General features: G+C 41.5%; 1 protein-coding gene and 1 non-coding gene across 21 annotated transcripts in view; one reads left to right on the plus strand and one right to left on the minus strand.

Annotated features, from left to right (window-relative positions):
- The window catches only part of LOC114791300 (CLIP-associating protein 1-B-like), a 37,714-nt gene extending 22,816 nt beyond the window's left edge, over positions 1-14,898 (minus strand). For 13 of the 20 annotated variants that reach the window (XM_028982034.1, XM_028982023.1, XM_028982033.1 and 10 more), the window contains exons 1-8: positions 14,807-14,898; positions 13,179-13,696; positions 8,083-8,161; positions 7,816-7,919; positions 7,622-7,713; positions 7,428-7,503; positions 7,023-7,120; positions 6,409-6,473 (exon numbers count right to left, since the gene is read on the minus strand). In XM_028982034.1, the coding sequence (XP_028837867.1) occupies positions 6,409-6,473; positions 7,023-7,120; positions 7,428-7,503; positions 7,622-7,713; positions 7,816-7,919; positions 8,083-8,161; positions 13,179-13,370 (706 nt within the window). In that variant the 5' untranslated portion in view covers positions 13,371-13,696; positions 14,807-14,898. Of the gene's footprint in view, positions 1-66; positions 167-217; positions 1,079-1,810; positions 2,026-4,814; positions 5,099-6,408; positions 6,474-7,022; positions 7,121-7,427; positions 7,504-7,621; positions 7,714-7,815; positions 7,920-8,082; positions 8,162-8,866; positions 8,911-13,178; positions 13,697-13,803; positions 14,221-14,483; positions 14,763-14,806 lie in introns of those variants that run through there. The other 7 variants (XM_028982017.1, XM_028982016.1, XM_028982026.1 and 4 more) reach the window with 7 other exon arrangements.
- Positions 8,507-8,636, plus strand: LOC114791390 (U4atac minor spliceosomal RNA). The gene has a single exon (XR_003749999.1). It is a non-coding gene; the product is annotated as a U4atac minor spliceosomal RNA (small nuclear RNA).
- Positions 14,899-19,116: the final 4,218 nt, after the last annotated feature.

The raw sequence follows: 19,116 nt of genomic DNA on the forward strand, positions 1-19,116 counted from the left end.
CTCCAGCATGTTCACGTGAAGCCCTTTGGTTCAGTCAGAACATCCTCCATAAACACAGAGACACACCTGCGCAGTGATGTCACCCGGCGGCCCTGTTGCTTTTCTCTGATGCGTTGCCCTGCCTTCACTGTGTCACTGTAACACCTCCCCTCAACGCCACGAACACAGCCCTCCCAGGGAGAGACAGACAGAGAGAAAGAAAGATGACGGAGCTCACAGGCACAGATCCTCCGACACACCAGCTTCCTCAGCATGCCGTCACGCTCGTCTCGTCGGCCTCATGCTCGAGTCAGCCTCCATGCACGCCGCTCCCCCTTTCCTCGCCGCTTCTGCGCTCCTCTCATGTGTGCCGTATCGCCCCTCCCTGCCTCTTCTGCGCGTGCGTGGATGTGTGCGAGAGACAGGCTGTTTGTCGTGTGTGTGTGTGTGTGTCGCAGCACACACCAAGGGAATGTTGTCTCTCACATTCAGTTCTGCACAGACGGCCTTCTGCGTGTGTGTGTGTGTGTGTGTGTGTGTGTGTTGGGGGTGGGGGTATCCCTCCTCCAGCACCGAGGCTGCTGAGCTGTCAGTCCCTTGGCTCCGCCTCACGTTTCACACCCTGGGGGAGGGGGGTAGATTGAAGAGAGGAGGAGCCATCGCTTGAAACCCCCCATCTCCACATCAGCACCTGCACTTTAATGGAGGCTGGGGACACAACAATATCCCTCAATGACAGTCTCCGTCACTGCACCTGAATGAGTAAACACCTATTGTTTTTCCCCGCGTCTGTTTCACAAGCCTCTGGCCAGCCACTGAACGTCAGTGAACATTTCAGCGCCTCTGCGTACAGGAATCCATCTGGGAGGACAAAGCTGCTCTTCCTCAAGCACAGAGGGGGGTGCATTTGTGTACAGCACACACACCAAGAGAGCCCAAGCACAGAGCAAAGCAAAGTGGGTTAGCAGACACGCAGCAAACCGAGCGGAAAACCTGAACCGAATTCATGCTACCCTGGAACTCAAGCAGACAAGCATGTGGGATTGCGAGCCCATAACAAACAAATATCAAGGAATTAATGGTATAGAGATGTTCAGTGGCTAAATTAACTACCAAAGAATTCATGTAACGCCACATTTGCCCACCAGGTGGTGGTATACTCTGGTGCGTCACAAGCAATAAATACAGAGTGAGGGAGGGGGAAAAAATCCTCAATGTTCCAAAAAGAACTGCATTTCAGAACATAATTGTATAACAGTTTTATGTCATATAAACCCTACAGGCCAGTTTTGTTGCTTTAATTAAAAATATTTAAACTAACCAAGCTATATAGGTTTTATGTGATGGCTTCATATACCAGTGCATAAAAGCATTTTACGTGCCTTGTAAATTCACTAAATAACAGCTACTGTCATACACTCGCACCTGTCTTGGAGTGACATTACACAAGACATCACACTAATTCACCGCACCTCTCAAACTGGTGGAAAATAAATTCAGTCCAGACAAACACCGACACTTTAAATGGCCAGGTAGTTTAGAAGCACAGATGCATACTGCCTCATTTACTGTCTCAAAAGACATAAATAGCACATAAATATAATACTAAATGTCTGTTGGCGAACTAGATTAAGACAGATTACAGCAGTAATATATTGTTTTAGTAAAGTTTATTTCAAATGAGCTAATGCAATATGAAAATCTTGTAATTGACTGCAGCACAAAAAAAGAACACAACACAAACATGACCACACTGAACAGTAACAAATCCATGAACACAGCTATTGTTAACAGCTCTACACAGCTATTAATAAACACTGCTGGCACCTACGTCCCAAATTCTACGTAGAGCCTCTGAAAGTGGTTGTCTGTGCCCCGCAACATCCTACTATGTGAAAAGATTCTCCAAACTCTTCCTTATTAGGTCTGTGAGGTCAGCACTAGCTCTTTCAACCAGTAAATAACATTCCGAGCCCAGCTCCAGAGCTCATTCATGCTGCAGAACATGGAAAAATACTGGTCCAAAGTAGCCCGACCATACCAAATAATTCCGGTCTTTAATTTAGGTGATGATGCAACCACATGGGAACTTAACCGGCACAGAGGCAATGTGCTCACCAACCCTAACACTATTGTATCATGTGACCGGAGCTGTAAAAAGTATAAAAGACTTCCAGACAGTTCATGCCTGGAATTGATTTCTTTGGACGGAAAAATTCAGACTGTACTTGAATAAACCTGGGTAACCTATCAAGTTTCTTCTGTAGGCTCTGTGCGGTCTTCTCCGTCATCAATATTACATTTCAGCACCCTCACCTTATGTGACTCAGCTCGGCTGGGCTAAGGCGCATATGAGCAGGGAGAAATAAGAGCTGCAGAGGTGTGGCAGCTGGGTCACCAAAAAAACCCACTAAAGAACACAACACGTTCCCACGAATGACGAAGGCTTTCATTAATTTCAATATAGATACATTTGATCTGAATAAAGAAATTACTGAAAAATGACTCAAAAGTTTATCACAAATATACCCCAGTGCGCATTATTATTTTATAAGCCTCTAATTACTTAATGTGGAAGTTGCTTGGTTTCAAGTGCTAAAGTCTTCCAAAGCCAAGGAGCCAGTGTCATGGCTCTGGCCATCCACTCTGATAGCCGAGAAAGTGAAACAGGACCCTGTGGAACGCTGCTGGATTCTTTTCAGTGCTGAAACAAACCTGTGAAACCAACACGCCTTTATTCCGTACATGAGAGGAACACTGACAACTGACACGCAGCTCACGCTGGTGACAGGCGCCATAACAATCTAGGTATTCTAGAACACGGACGTTCTCACGATATCTGTGTGGAAATGCAACTTCATAAACACATTACACGGCAGGAACAGCGGGTAAAAGCATTTAGAGCAAAAATGCTGCCAGTCCAGAATTGAGAATAAGGATACAGATTAGATGCATGCTCTCTCACACACACCCACACACAACCGAGAAATAAAGTGAGGCAATGTGGTAACTAAATATGGTCGTTTTAATCTCATTTGCAGTGTGTAGGCTGAATGTTGAATGGCATACTGTGATCAGATACACTCAGTGGCATGCCAAGCAGTCAGATGGGGGCGAAAAAATCTATATAACAATGAAGGAAGGGAAAAAAAAAACATCGCTTCTGTATCACGCAAGAAAGCCTCCAGGTAAGGTACCAGTGACTACTGCTTGGTCTGGGCAGAGTCCAACTTTTTAGAGGTCACAATGGCTGTTCTTCTCATGAAACCCAATGATGGAAGGGAACAGGGACACTTTTTCATGCCAGTCTGTGCCCCAAAGGGGCCCCTATTCATAATTGGGACATCAAATTGACTAGAGGACATCTATTCGCAGAACTCAGTGTGGCACCTTAATTGGGTGCCTGGAACAGAAGACAAAGGCGACATTGAGGTCTTCACGGTCTCAAAGCATTATTCTGACCAGCCCATAGGAGAGGGGCACATGGAGGCTTTGTGCAATTTACAACACCCTTCGTAATATACAGCATTTTAGCACTGATGTGCATGTAGTTATTAAAGCACATGTACTGTATAAAATGCAGCAAATAACAGCAGGAGTAAAGACGGATCAACATCACTGAAAGAACACGTGCACATTCGCCAAGTTACATATGTCCTCTTTTATCTACAAGTTTGACTCCAGAAACAGGACAATAAGCACACCCCACAATAATATCTTTAAAAAATCTCCACAATAAAGCAATGTAGTCTAAAAAAGGGAGGAAGAGGGAAAAAGAAACAACACCTGACATTGAGCCTGGTCACCACAATGATGAAAATGCGTCAACTGTGTAATAACTAGAAAAAAAAGACAGGAGCTGACACTAGACCAGAGGTGTCAAAAGTACACACTTTATTAACTTAAGTACGTGTATAAAACCTGCGTAGACTCTAATAAAAAGTACAGGCTCTAAAACTTGCAAAGGACGAAGCCACTGTTTTTTAGGGAAAGGTTTACTGGACTCCATGTCCAAGTGCAAGCAGAGGAATGAACACAATTGGACAATCTTTCCTAAACACATAAAAAAAAATAAAACTGATATAAAAGACTGATTCATTAGAAACTCAGTGCATTTTTTTTAAAAAAAACCATGGAGATGTGTCTGTATGTGCGTCACTTCAAAATTTGTGTTGTAGAACAAGTAAACACAATAAATAAATAGTTTGGTAGACACAATTTATGACACATTTTCCAGGAGTTTTTCTTGCTGCCAGTGATTAAAGGCCAAGGAACACGAACACACTGACCAGTTTTACCAGTCATTACGCTGACCTATGCTTTATGCCACCATCACAAACAATTTAATTTTCCACCGAGTTGCCGCCTGCTTTTTTTTTTTTCTCGTCATTTCTATAAGTTCATCGTCTTGTGCGTGTAAATATAAATGCACCAGTAGCTGTGTTTCAGTCATCCCTACGGAGGAAAGTGAGAGTCTGTATTCTGCAGATTTTAGACGCCCTTTAAAGGCAAGATTTGAAAATGTAGGGAGTAGAATGTACTGATACTCAAGCTAAAATGTACAAAGTAAAAGTCTAAAGTTGTCACAAAAATAAGCAGCCAAGTCAAAACACCTGAAAATTCTATTACAGTAATAAAGTATTTGTATCTCGGCATTCCAAAAATAGACTACACTGCTTACACTGTTAAACATTTGCATTTTGCAGCATTTCTAGCACTGTTATTTTACTTGTTGTTTTTTTTTCATTTACAGCTTAGCATCACTTGAACGTGAGAGAGGCACCCGATGATCCGCAACAAACGGTTATAATGAACACAGCATTTAAAATCCTTACCTTCCCCTGTTGTCATGTTGCAGATTTGTCAGATAAACAGAGCGAGAAAGAAGACAGCAGACTAGTGGCTCTGCGTCCCTTTTGTTCCGTTGCTGCCTCTTCTCTCCTACCTTTCCTGGTCTCTGTGCTAGTCTTGTGACTTCACCCACCACAGAGTGTCACCACATTCCAAAATAAAAGTCCCAATGCACCCTCCCCTTCAGACTCTGCCTTTTAAATTGGTTCTCTCTCTCCTTCTGTAGCCCCCATTCACTCTCTCTCTTCTTCCTGTGCTGTCCCTACTCCCTGACCGCGGCTTCTGTACAGAAGGTCTGTTTCCACTTGTCTGGGTACTGGGTATTCAGGTGGCAGGAGGGGGCTGGGAAAGAGCCTTTGATGGGTCCTGTGTGGAGGGGTGCCCTCAATGTTGCCTTTCTGCTTCACTTCCCTTTTAGAGGACTGAGGGTAAAATCAGTGGGTGAAAAAAATAAAAATTCACTCTAGAGGCTGAATACCTACATTTTGTCTGCAGCAATGAATGCAAAATGTTGTGACCTCTATGAATCTGGCTATTTTTAAAATCACTTGAAATGTTTCCGAAATAATGACATTGTGATACATTATGTGAAATCCAATCAGGCATGATTTGATCAAGCCTTTATACCTTACTTAAATATTCTAATCACCTGTTTCCCACCTGGGTCCTAAAACTACAAAAGGAAGCCACAAATCAGCGATTCACGATCAAATAAAAAGTCTAAATTCCTCCAGGTTTAATTAAATCTCTGATCATGGTGCATTCAGGTTATGTCGTCAAAGGGTGAGGCTCAGCAGTGGTGCAAATCACATCAGCCACATCTGGTATAAAGAAACTGAATGGCTTAAGAAAAAAGGTGGTAGTAGCCTAGTGGGTAACACACTCGTCTATGAACCAGAAGACCCAGGTTCAAATCCCACTTACTACCATTGTGTCCCTGAGCAAGACACTTAACCCTAAGTTGCTTCAGGGGGACTGTCCCTGTAACTACTGATTGTAAGTCGCTCTGGAAAAGGGCATCTGATAAATGCTGTAAATGTAAATTCCTCTGATATCCTGCCATGTCAAAAAGGTGACGTTAATGCCAGCACGTTAATCCCTATACACAGCACGTTAATCCCTATACACTCCGACACACAAACCCTTCCAGAGCGGGTTTCTCTTCCGCAACACACAATGAGTAGAGCTTGGCTTTCCAAATCCATATCAGCCCCACAGTTGAGAGTCAATCAGGAACAGGGGGTTAAAATGGGGTTTTCTTCTGCAAAGAACGGACACCACTCAGCCCTCCATCTCACTTTCAGATCGTTCACAAGACCACAAAACAAAAACTGGTAGCAGCTGTTGCTTTTTCTTTCAAACTTTTTTTCTGTATAGGGATATAAACTAAATGCACTGTGCCTGCCAGTTGCAGCAGAACACAGCAAAACAAAGCAAAGGCCTTCATTGTGGTCGAGGTGGTCATCACTGACATCCCTCAGAAATTACTAACCCTAACCATCAGCTCCAGAGTGCAGATGGCTCAATGTCAGCATGTTGGAAATGCTTATCAAAGATGATCAAAAACATAGCACTCACCAGAGGAAAGAATCATGTTCCCTGATCTTTGGACTTCGTCAAATTTGCTAAAAATTACATTCAAGCTGTAAGACAAAAATACATAAATAAATTCAATGAATCTCATGAGAGAGAAGCACATGTGTGGCTAGGCTCTGCATTGCGGCCTCTACACGGAAACAGCATTTTTAGCAGTCATAATAACTTGAGTTCACTTTAAGGTTTTGGCTTTGGCTACACGTGCTGTGTACAGATTTACAGCATATTTGTCAGCTGCAGTTCCAGTAACATCTGCACTGTGTTGAAAAGTAATGAAGGATTACTTACTGCTACATCATAGAAGATATTGTGCAGAAAAAAAGATTATTACTTTCAAATATAGATGCACTATGCAGCAGTACACAAGAATAAATGCACACAAATATGTACATATTTCATTGTACACATACACATATATTTACATTATTACAAATAGCTTTGCATATGGTTTTTTAAACACAACATCTTATAACAGTAATGAGTATTGATCGTCACTTCACAGAAATGTTCAGGTAGAAATATTTCTTAAGAATGGGGTTTAGACTCATTAGGGCTGATAACTGTAAATGTAGTAAATGATAGAGAGGCAGATCTACCGTGACTGTGGTAATCCCTTTTTCCCCAGATCCATGCGCACCCTCTCGCCCACGTGTCTGTAAATCTCAACAAGGCAGTTCATGGCCCCATCCCGCACCTGCACGCAGTATAACACAACTCATGACTAACCGCAGCACAGTGCACATGCTGTTTACATAAACTATTGGTTGAAGCCTACACAGAGTATCGGTGAAGCATTCACAGTTGTTTCGCCCAAAGAAATATTACACACCAATTCCTGTTTTTCCATCAAATTGTGGTGCACTTTAAAAGTGTGACAAAGTTGAAATCTTTCTTTCAGCCACCAGAGGTCTCCAGAGCCTGTTTAATGATTGACCTTGGAGCTACCTTTTTTATTAATAAACAAAATATTAAAAATAAAAAAAAATCAAAGACATCAGCACCTGACTTGTAGGATCTCCTAACAAATTACAAATGTGGGGAACAATTTTGCTGAGAGTTAAGCCTTGGGCTCCATATCTGAAAGAAAAGAAGGCAAAACAAATGAAAAATAATCCAAATAAAAAACTTACGTTTACAGGATATTACTTTACACAAATGACCCATTACAATTTCACCCACACATTTTCCTACTTACACATTTAATGTGGCAATAAGGCAGAGGCACACGCCTTCTCTGGTTCTGTTGTTCTTGTGTTTGAATCCACTTAACATTCGGTCCCAAACATACTAAAACCAAACCAAATACAAACAAAATCCAGTCAGGTCAGATTTGCACAATATTTTCCAGAACAATTATAAATATTAACAGCTCTGCTATATGATGTAGACCTGTGGATTGGCTGCTTGGTCCATGATTTTCAACAGCAAAGCCTGGTCCTGGTCTCGGACTTGGTCCTTGGCATCACCTAAACGATCTATAAGGCTGGGCAGGACTAGTGAAATACACAACAAAACTTAGTTTATACAATCACTTATCATAACATGCATTCACCATATAGAAAAGGTTGTGATTTCAGTCCAGACATGAACAAAAGAAACATTTTGATTTAAAAAAAAAAAAAAAATTAGTAATAAGAATTAATATAATTAATATACCTGTTCCAATCTGGGTCCTAAACCGATCCTGTAACCTGATTACTAAGGCAGATACTATGTCCAAACCCAGCAACGCCACCTTCAAAAAAAATAAAACAATAAAAGGATACACACTTAAAATCATAAAAATACAAATAACATTCATTGAAAATGTAAAAACACCTGTATCAAACAAGGAAGTCAGTCTTCAGCAACACTATGCAAATTTGAGCAGCAAAGGATCATGGGTAATCTGCTTGAAAACACATCTATCTTCATTTTATTAAGTCTACAGAGCAGCTGATGGCATTACATGTGAATAGATTCATACGATACAGTGGGAATATTACTACAGTTGAACAAGAAGTTGAAAAAAAGAACAGGCCACCGTGACTGAAAAAAATGTTCGGTCTGCACGAGCTGCAGCCAGACCAGTCAGTCAGCAACCATCTCTGTCTTGGGGTGCTATGGGATGTTCAATGAACGTATAGTGAGAGCATCCCTGCTAACACCTAACCAACACATTCAGCATCACCTGAACGTCTAGTTCAGGCTATGGTGCAATTTTTGGAACCTTTCATCTTTGTTAAAAAGACAAATCGTAAATGAGAAGCCGCATTTGCCCCCTGGTGGTGAGATAATGCTAATACCGAAAATGGCAGAGTGTAGCACCATAATCTAACTATAAAACGGAACGACGTTGTGAACAGAACAGCCACGCGATATTCTACGCGGGTAAACTACGTCATTAGCATCATGTCATAGATTATTCTGCACCTCACACCAACAGATGAACCGAGCTCACCCAGAAGTGACCGGAGGCTGCTGCAGTGCCTGTCCTGCCTGCTGTGATGCTGACGGGGCGAATAGGGTCTGCATTTATGCACATAACACCACACAATTCGCGCATAACCTACTTAAACCCTACACACAACAGCATCCGTGGATGCACTCATCACGATCACACATCTAGTGTATCTCTGTCATTTCTTTTGACCCGTTTTAAAAAGCAATTAAAACACGATCGACCAGAAGAGTCGAACTGGGTCTGATCGTGTAGAGACAGTGGCTGGTAAAATAAGGTTGGCCTTGGTTGCTGTGGGACTGCTGCCCCCATTATGTTTCAGGCCAACACCACTGCAGCAATATGATTGGTTGCCCAGTCTCGGCTGTTTCATGCTGGGGGGATGGCTGCTGCTGGCAAATGACACTGTAGGGTCTGTATAGGTGACAGCAGAATTATGACCACAAATCCTCTGGCCAAGAAGAGGAAGGACATTAGGTGAAGCAACTAAGATGCGAAAGTCCTGTTGCAATCCACTGTGGTTTGTGAGATGCAATGTGAAACTACAATTGCAAATAAAAAGTCTGGACATCAGAGGCACTTTTTCAATCTTCAATGGCAATGTGCAAAACACAACATTTCTAATTAAGGAAAAACAATATTGCATGCATAGTTTTTATACACACTTCCATACATGAGCAAATTAAATAAGCACAGTGCTCTAATTACAAATTCATTAGATCCTCCTCCTCCTCCTGCCGTTTCCCAGTATGTCACTTTGGAGCACTACTTCAGAAGTTAGTAGCCTTAATTTTAGGATTAAGGATATAACAGGGGCTTCAGCCATATTTACTGTACAAAACCATATTTAACAACATTAAATAATGATCTTGATATTAGACCTTTAATACGCTGCTCCCTGAGTCACTCAATAATCTGATCCGGTTGTGTGTGTCACCTGAGTGAGTATTGACATGTTAAGTTTGACATGTTAAGTTTACTTTGAGTAAACTTAAGTGTTCAAATCATCTTTCAAAAGAAAGTAAAGTGCCTTTTGATGAGAATAAATCTGCTGCTCTGAGCGATTCAGATTCGGCTGCATGGTTTCGGCTATGGAGAAAGTTAACCACCAGATGCACTTGGGTTAGGAGCGCTAACCCGTTTTTGAGTGATTCAGATGGTACAAAGAAACTGTATGATATGTAAATTTCATGGCAGTAATTCATGCTTTCATTACATTTACATTACATATAATCATGTTTTCATGATTATAAGATGTTTTTATGTGACGGAGTTTACAATTTAAACATGGTGTAGTTATTCGGTTCAATAAAGACCTCAGATTCATGACTCATGAGCTGCTTAATGGATCCGGGTATTTTAATTTCAAGAATGTACTAACATAATATGTTCACCAGCCAATGATAGTTATGGACAATTATTTTAATGGATCTCTTTCGACACTGCAAACTGTCCTGCTCATGAATGAAAATAGCATCTTAATTTAATCCCTTAATTTAATCCCAGGGTCCAGCAGACAAAACAAATTGCACTCAAATTGATTAGGCATCTTTTAACTTTTGTTCCTGTCAAACCAAAAATGCCGGGAGAAACAGATTAGCTGCAATACATTGCACCAAGCATAAGCTTCAGAATCCAGATTGCTGTATTATACAAATCTAACAACCTAGAATACACATGGTGTGTTCTAATGAAGGAGTGCATATTTATTTAAAATAAACACACACTGAGGGGTCTTATGTTCTGTCAAAACACTTGGGTTCCACACACCACACTGTTCATGTCAGTTGATTATGAAAATGAACATCAAGTATCCATTTATACAGTACTGAAATCACCTAAATCTGCTAAATGTGCTTGGAAAAGCAAAAAAAGGTTTATTTCAATCAATTTAAATATATCAACGCCTACAATAAAAAGTGCTCTAATTTTCCGCAAAGACGTTCTTTCCACAGGAACTCATGACAGTTCTTTACAGCAAGATGAAATTAGAACCAACCACACATAACCATGGCAGCCTCGGCCATGCAACATAAATCAAAAACATATGTGTGTTTATCATCCTGAGAACCGAAGAATGAAAGTGTGTGATTTCCTAACTATTTGGGCAAAAAAAAAAAAAAAAAAAAAAACACCATACCATTTAAACATTTTTAATATATTTTTTATTTAAATTTTACAGCATGTCCACCATAGAGGACAACAGGACATTTTCTGTGTAAAAATAGAACAAAACAATAAATTGCTTGCAAGGACAACAAAATATGTATTTAGTTCAACAGTGAACTGCTGGTTGCTTTCTCTTCCTCTGAATATTTTAGCAGTGATAGTCATGGAAGCATGTTTACGTTTTTATGCAGCGGAACATCTTGCATTTTGTGCATCTCAACCCTTTTTCCTGCATCTTTCTGCATCTCTGGCACATGTCTGGCTTTGGTTGTTGGATCCTTGTTTTGGTTGGTGGCTGATACTCTTCCTCACTGTCCTCATTGCTCTCATAAAATGAAGAACTATCCAGCAGCTCTTCAGCCAGGTGTAATTTGAAGTCCTACTGTGTGTTCTTAGCTGGACTTGTACTGAATCCAAGCATTTGTGATGGCAACTTCTTCACCATCACATGTGACGTCCACTTCTTGGTCCTGGTAAAAAGCTCAACATTCCGCCACAGAGGTCTACGCCAACCAAGTTCTCATTATATTCCCTGATTGCTGCCGGCTGTCTTACCTAAGACATGACGTTTGTCTTTGTTGGACCATGTGCTACAGATATCCTTTGGATGTTTCCCATAGACAGCAGAGGTCATCAAAACCGGTTTATTATCAAACCATTTTGTCACTGCCAGTTCAGTCCCCCTCTGCACCAACATCACTGAAGCACCTCTCTTCTTTTCTCAACTGCTTATCTCCCGGCAGCTGGCATTGCTTTGGAACCCTGTTCTTCATAATGGTTCATGTTGCCACAACGCACACCTGGGACACCCATCACACACCCATCCAGGTCCCTGACAATCTTGAGTGAGCTCCTCAGGTTGTAGAACCTATCCCTTGTCATTTTCTTGTGAATAACTTGCTTTAGCCCAATTTGTTTTTACTCTGGGATAGCCAAGGCAGGTCATGTGTACTTATATGCCAAAGAAAATCTTGATTTCTTGGGCAGTAGTATTCAGTGACAATCCCGTTGATTGCAGCAGTCTTTGAATTGCAAAAGCTGCCATGAAAGACTTGGTCATTAATGTAGTGTGAAAAGTACTGGACTGGACTCCAGTATTCTTGAATTTCAGAGTCATCTTGACAGGCGGGAAGCCCATGTAGCACAGGTGTGAATCTATGATGGATAGGGAAAAAAAAAAAAAAAAAGTTAATAAATGGAATAACAAATGCACATCAATTTGGATTAATGCAGTAATTTCAGTGTCATGGATGTGACATGAATTCCTATTGACCAACTTCAATTACTACAATGATCTAACATGATAATAAAATTGAATATATTAGACTAAATCAAAATAAACGTACAAGTATGTCCTGGCCCAAAGATCACGGAAACGTTCCTACTCCCTCTCTGTCTCTTACTCATCAGACTCTCCTGCATCTTCTTCCTCATCACCATCTTCCCCTATCACAGGATAAAATTCCTCCTCATCCGACAGACAGTAATCTGAACCTCCCTCTATTATCTGGTATAGAATCCTCTCTGCATCACTTTTTTCTCCTACAACAAAGTGCAGTCATTAAATAAAATGGTCCAAGTGTCCACTAGTGTTGACATTCATTAAATTACTTATTTCAAAACAAAAATAATGAAACTATTTTCAGATGTAAAAAAAATATTATTGACCCATTAATAAACAAGAATATGTATAATTACTATGGTAAAAATAAAAATAGATAAAGAATATTCGACTTACCTCTACTCTTTCCGTAAAATGTGGTTGTTCGTATGGCAGCCATCTTGATAGAGAAAAAAATACAGTTCCCAGCATGCCATCCCATCACATAACACATCACTGGAAAGCCCAGGATGTCCTCTACAGAATACTATAAGGCTTAATGGGGTGTCCACTCTAAACAATAGAAATGAATGGGCCAGGTCTCAGGAGTCTAAATGTATACGAATGGATGAGCATTGACACTCAACAGAAACGTCACTACTTGCACCTTATCAATTAATAGGAAGGGCTACTTCATCTGAACAGCAAAAACACATAATATAATAGGCCTAATAATAACAACTTTATTTTGTCAGAAACTGACTGCATAGCCAGTCAACATAGCAATAAAATGTTGCCTGCACAAATTTCAGACCAGCTCACCTTGAAATTGCTCGAGTTGACCCAGGAAGAGGCAATACTGTCCACCATGCGGTCCAGCATGGTCTGATCTTGCTCAAGATCATCTGATTTCTCTTTATCCAAAATAAAGTCTATGATGTCCTGCCCAACCTGAAGCCGTCGTCCCATGTCCTTCTGCATGACGTCTGCCATGCACTGCTCCATGTTTTCCATGTTCACGAACAAAGTTGATGCAAACAGAAAATGCAAAAAATCCAACAAAACGTTAAAGCAGCCTGTTCAAAAAAAAAAAAAAAGAAGGCCACGGGGAGCAGTTTTATTAAAAACCCAATATATCCAGGACAGGCACAAGGCCATAAACCGTAGAAGGGAGTTTGATGATGAACATTTGAACATGTGTCCATGTGCAATCTTTACAATGAGCAGCCAAACAGCTGCAGCTGAGAGGGCATCTATCAAGGCAGCAACAGCTAGTGATGGAGGAGTCTCCTGCGTTGTATCTTCATCATTCCTCAGCTATCCATTGCTTTCTCTTGTTCCTAAAGTTCAGGACAAAGAGATCACAACACGTTAGACAATGAGCACACCGCTTTCGAATCACCAGGAACCTAACTCGTAGCATAAAATTAGCATTGAAACAACATACCAGACTTCCGAGCTTGCAAATTTTTATCTGACGAAGAGAACTTGCCCAAAAAAGAAAGTTTACCGCCGCAAAACGGACCTTCTAAACACTCATCCTGGTTAACCTCATGCCGGCGAGCTGTCCCAAATGCGTTCAGCTAAGTTAGCGCCGCCTGCTACCACATTTTGTGATGGCTAGCCAATGAACCACGAAGCAAAATGCGTGATCTGACTACAGCGAACGCAAGACCGAAGACTAGCAGGACATTAATCGCAGACTATCTGGCGTATCTCGACAAACACTCGCTCGGTTTGTTCGCTAGCAGGGCGCAATGGATAGTTAGCGACCACTGTTACAGCGGGCTAACTGAGAGGGCGCTGTTAGCATTAGCCGCGGCCCGAGTTAGCGGTCGCTTTTATTTACAAACAGGACGCACTGCTGCTTCTTCTTCCCGTGCTGCCATCCCAGGAGTGGAACGCCTGTTAAACACGTCGTTCTACACGCGTCGGCGAAATCTCGGCATCGCACGGATCAACGTTGAACAGACTTTTATTCGAACACAAAAACACACAAAGGGGCTTTTCTGGATTAATGGCTGCATGGGGTTAGGTTTAAGTGTGTGTTTCTTTTTTTATAATTGCGGTATTAATTAAAGTACAGTAACTAGATATGGGCTAAATAAATGGTGTACTGTAACATACTCTGTTCTAGCTGCGGGCTTCTTCGCATTCAAGCGATACATTCCATTCAAGGTTTTCACCGGGCTCGTAAAATGAACAACATTTGCTGCAAACAAAAATGTGACGTTGCTGAGCGCAAATAAATCTAGATGTGTGAGGAAACAATCGGTGTCTTAACTTTTGCAGAATAAAACAGAAACGTTTTTCTGCGATTAGCTGAAGAACTTTCAACAAAAGGTGGCGGCTTAAGCTGCTACAAAACAAAATTCAACTATGACGCGAGTATCATGCAAGAAGCAACATAAAATGCACAGCCATATGAACCAAAGCAGAAGTGAAGTTACCTGCCCGGGTCTAAGCGTCTCCGAGCATCACTCGAAATTAACATGAATCGCCAGAATGTCCGAATACTACTGACTCCGCCTCCAACGTTGCGTGGCCGGAAAACTAGAGTCCTACTGCGCATGTGCAGCCTCTCGATAGAACCTGGATCTCGAGCACCAGTTGAAACGACGTTTATTACTTTATTTAACGAGTGTGAGCTGCTCTACTGCGCCTTTTAAATTGCCCCTCGGGGATAAATAAGGTTCTTTGAATTGAAGTGAATGTGCAAATCTCTGTCTGTTTTGCACTTTATTCACAAAAGCTGCACTGAGGCAAGACTAAAAACAATCATCGTGTCCGACATGAAAGAGCTTATTTCTATTTGCACTAAATCAGCGCTAATTGTAAAACCGGCTGTTACCAAAGACTACGCTCAAATTGGTAAAAAAAAAAACATGATTTGTCACGAATTGCCTTTTGTGTCCTGCTAATAAAATAACATTTAAGCATTTTCTTTAATTTACCGTAAATCCAGCGATTACAGACAACGCGCGTTATTCCTAATTGGAATGGTAGTAGCCTAGTGGGTAACACACTCGCCTAGGAACCAAAAGACCCGGGTTCAAATCCCACTTACTACCATTGTGTCCCTGAGCAAGACACTTAACCCTAAGTTGCTCCACGGGGAGACTGTCCCTGTTACTACGGATTGTATGTCTCTCTGGATAAGGCCGTCTGATAAATGCTGTAAATGTAAAAACATCCATGCTAATTCTTCTCAGTGTAGAAAGCGAACAAACTTACTGAGAGATTTTTATTTATATTTTCATGGAAAAGTGAGTGACTGACGTTAAAAAGCCCAAAACGCGGCACTTCTTTTAGCCGCCTGTGCGCCCAGAGACATGACCGTCAAACACCAGCAGGTGGCGCTCGAGGCACCAGTTTCACTCCCTGACGACTTACAAAATGACGAACGTCTGCTGTACGTCCTAAAGTGAAGTGATTGTCACTTGTGATACACAGCAACACATGTCCTCTGCATTTAACCCATCACCCTGAGTGGGCAGTGGGCAGCCATGACAAGCGCCCAGGGAGCAGTGTGCTTTGCTCAGTGGCACCTCAGTGGCACCTTGGCGCATCGGGATTCGAACTGGCAACCTTCTGATTAAGGGGCCGCTTCCTTAACCGCTAGGCCACCACTGCCGCCCCCCCCCCCCCCCCCCCCCCCCTCGAAAAAAAAGCCCCATATGGCTGTGTAGTGCAGGGTCAGCGCGTTCGTCTCTGGAGCGACTGGCAGAACATCATTTTTTATTCTCCAGCCTATTTTGGCCTTCACAGCATTCTGGGAAATGTGGTCAAACGCCAATAAATAAATAAAAGTAAAAGGGCTACTGCATTGGTTTCCATAGAAAATTATTATTTGAAATATATAATAAACATTATGTATAAGGTACAAAGGCCCGCGAGTGGCTCAGTTGATAGCGCGGGTGTCCAGGAAGTGCGAGATCCCGGATTCGAATCCCACTTACGGCAAGTTAACTTAGCAATTTACTGGTTCGTTGCTGTGTAGGCTAATGTCTATATGCATGCATGCTGCTTGTCTTTGTGAGCTTTCAGGAAAGAGACAACATACTTCAAGAAGAGTTTGAGGAAGTTTCATGGAATTTTTGCACATTATTTAGATATATTTTATTTTACATTCTAGTGTCTTTGTGTGTTGTGGCAGTCATTCTATAAAAAAAATTCTTCTAATTAAATGCATTTTTCTGATTCTGGAGTGCCTTAATTCTCAAAGCATAGATTCAACAAGATGCTGGAAACATTCTTTAGAAATCTGGGTCCATATTGACGTGATTGCTTCATGCATGCAAAGATGTCTGATTGGACGGAGATTTCTGGTGAGAAATAAATTAGGACACCCCCACATATTATCCCACTTAAAATGGTTAAAATCCCACACAGCTGTATCCCGTCAGGTGCATATGATCAGTACATCGTTACCCAGCATTGTAAAGGAGCCTCGCCCTGGTTAAACCTCAGATTAGTGAAGTGAGCACCATGGTGAGATCTAAAGAACTGTCTGATGCCCTCAGAAAGAAGAGTGTGGTCGCTTATGAGTCTGGTAAGGGATATAAAAAGATCTCGAAAGATTTTCACAACAACCATTCCACCATCCGAAAAATAGTTTACAAGTGGAGGACATTCAAAACAACTGCCACCATGCCCAGGTCTGGCCGTCCAAGCAAATTGACCCCCAGAGTAGACCGTAAGATGCTCAAAGAAGTAATCAAAAAATCATAAAATGTCATCATGGAAATCTACAGCAGGCTCTGGCTACTGTCAATGTGAAAGTGCATGACTACTGTCAGAAAGAGATTACACAAGTTTGACTTTCATGGGAGGTGTGCAAGAAGGAAACCTTTGCTCTCTAAGAGAAACATTAAGGCCAGACTGAAGTTTGCCAGAGCCAATGTACACAATGACTTCTGGAATAATGTTCTTTGGACAGATGAGTCTAAAATTGAATGATTTGGGCACCAGAACAGAAGACATGTTTGGCGTAAACCAAATACAGCCTTCCAAGAAAAGAACCTCATACCAACTGTGAAGCATGGAGGAGGCAGTATCTTGGTTTGAGGATGCTTTGCTGCAGCAGGACCTGGCCAGCTCACCATCATAGAATCCACTATGAATTCTACTGTGTATCAGAGGGTGCTTAAAGAACATGTGAAACCATCTGCAAAAAAATTGCTGAAGCGGAACTGGATACTGCAACATGACTATGACCCAAAGCATACCGGCAAAACCACCACGGACTGGCTAAAAACTAAGAAGTGGAGAGTCCTGGAATGGCCAAGTCAAAGCCCTGATCTTAATCCCATTGAGGTGCTGTGTAGTGACTTGAAACGGGCTTTAAATGCAAGAAAACCCTCAAACATCTCACAGCTGAAAGAATTCTGCATTGAGGAGTGGGGCAAACTTTCTTCTGATTGATGTCTGGTAAAAGGCTTCCAAAGGCATCTCACCAAAGTTATTTCTTCCAAAGGGGGCAACATAAGTTATTAGGGGGTAGGGTGTCCTAACTTTTTCCTCTTTTAATATACACATTTTTGTTCAAATCTTTTTTTTTTTTTTATGTATAAAAAATGTCATTTTTTGTTTTAATTGTAATTAAGTCACTTTCTTTTCCAGACATACATAAAAACATGATTGGACATTGATATGTGAACATTTCCCAATAAAGAGCTGATTATTCCTTTTCTCACATGACTATATTTGAAACAGAAAAAGAGGAGTTGGCGGTTTTAAGTGCTCAACTTGATAACCTTTATCTTATGAAGGCGAGAGGGGCTTATGTGAGAGCTTGAAGGCAATGGTTAGAGGAGGGAGAGCAAAGCCCAGCTTATTTCTTTTGCCAAAAAAAAAAAACAACAGCATGCACAGTTTAGTGAAAGTGAAGTAATTGTAACTTTTAACCATCACTCTTGGTGAGCAGTGGGCAGCCATGACAGGCACCCGGGGAGCAGTGTTTGGGGAAGGTGCTTTACTCAGTGGCACCTTGGAGGCTCAGGATTTGAACCGGCAACCTTCTGATTATGGGGCCGCTTCCTTGCCACTGCCCCAAGGCTGCAGTAGAACCTCTGTCTTTCTGCAGGGAAGTTGGTATACACACACAAGCCGCCCTGAGTCGGTGACGAGCTCTCAAGGGATTCCAAATGCAATTAAATGCATGGTGAAAGAAAACACTTGTGGCCACAAATCTATAGATTTGAACATTTTATTCATCCTCATAAAGATGTCGTTTCAGGGCAGTTAATGCAAGCAGAAAACGACTATTTTTTGTTTCAGAAAACAATACAAGAAATTACAATTGTATTCTATTATTCTATTAGTTCACTAATTGCAGTTTTATGACGGGATGGCAATAGGCATACCGATGTGTCCTCCAAACGCTCCAGCCATCCAAACAGGAAAAAGGCCTTTCTAACAATGCTAGATAGTTTCTCACCAATAATATTACCAATGTTGTTCTAAGCAGACTAGTATCTGACTTCAGCAAACTTAAAAAAAAAAGTATCTGCACTTGACTAGGTTAGAGTACCAGGTTCTAGACACAGTTTCATGTCTGGTGTGATGACATAAAATGATTTTTACAGCTCTGATGAAAGTTCAGCTGCCCTCCAGTGGGTTCTCGTGGGGTGGAAGGAGAACTGTGCAGGCTGTGCATTCTCTTCTGAGACATCATAGTGTTCCTCCCTGAAATAGGTAGGCAGAATCAAACAATGCAAATGTTCTTCTAAATTTACTAGATGTTCCATTTTTGTACAAC

The sequence above is a fragment of the Denticeps clupeoides genome, chromosome 5, assembly GCF_900700375.1.
Source record: "Denticeps clupeoides chromosome 5, fDenClu1.1, whole genome shotgun sequence".
Taxonomy (NCBI): Eukaryota; Metazoa; Chordata; class Actinopteri; order Clupeiformes; family Denticipitidae; genus Denticeps; species Denticeps clupeoides.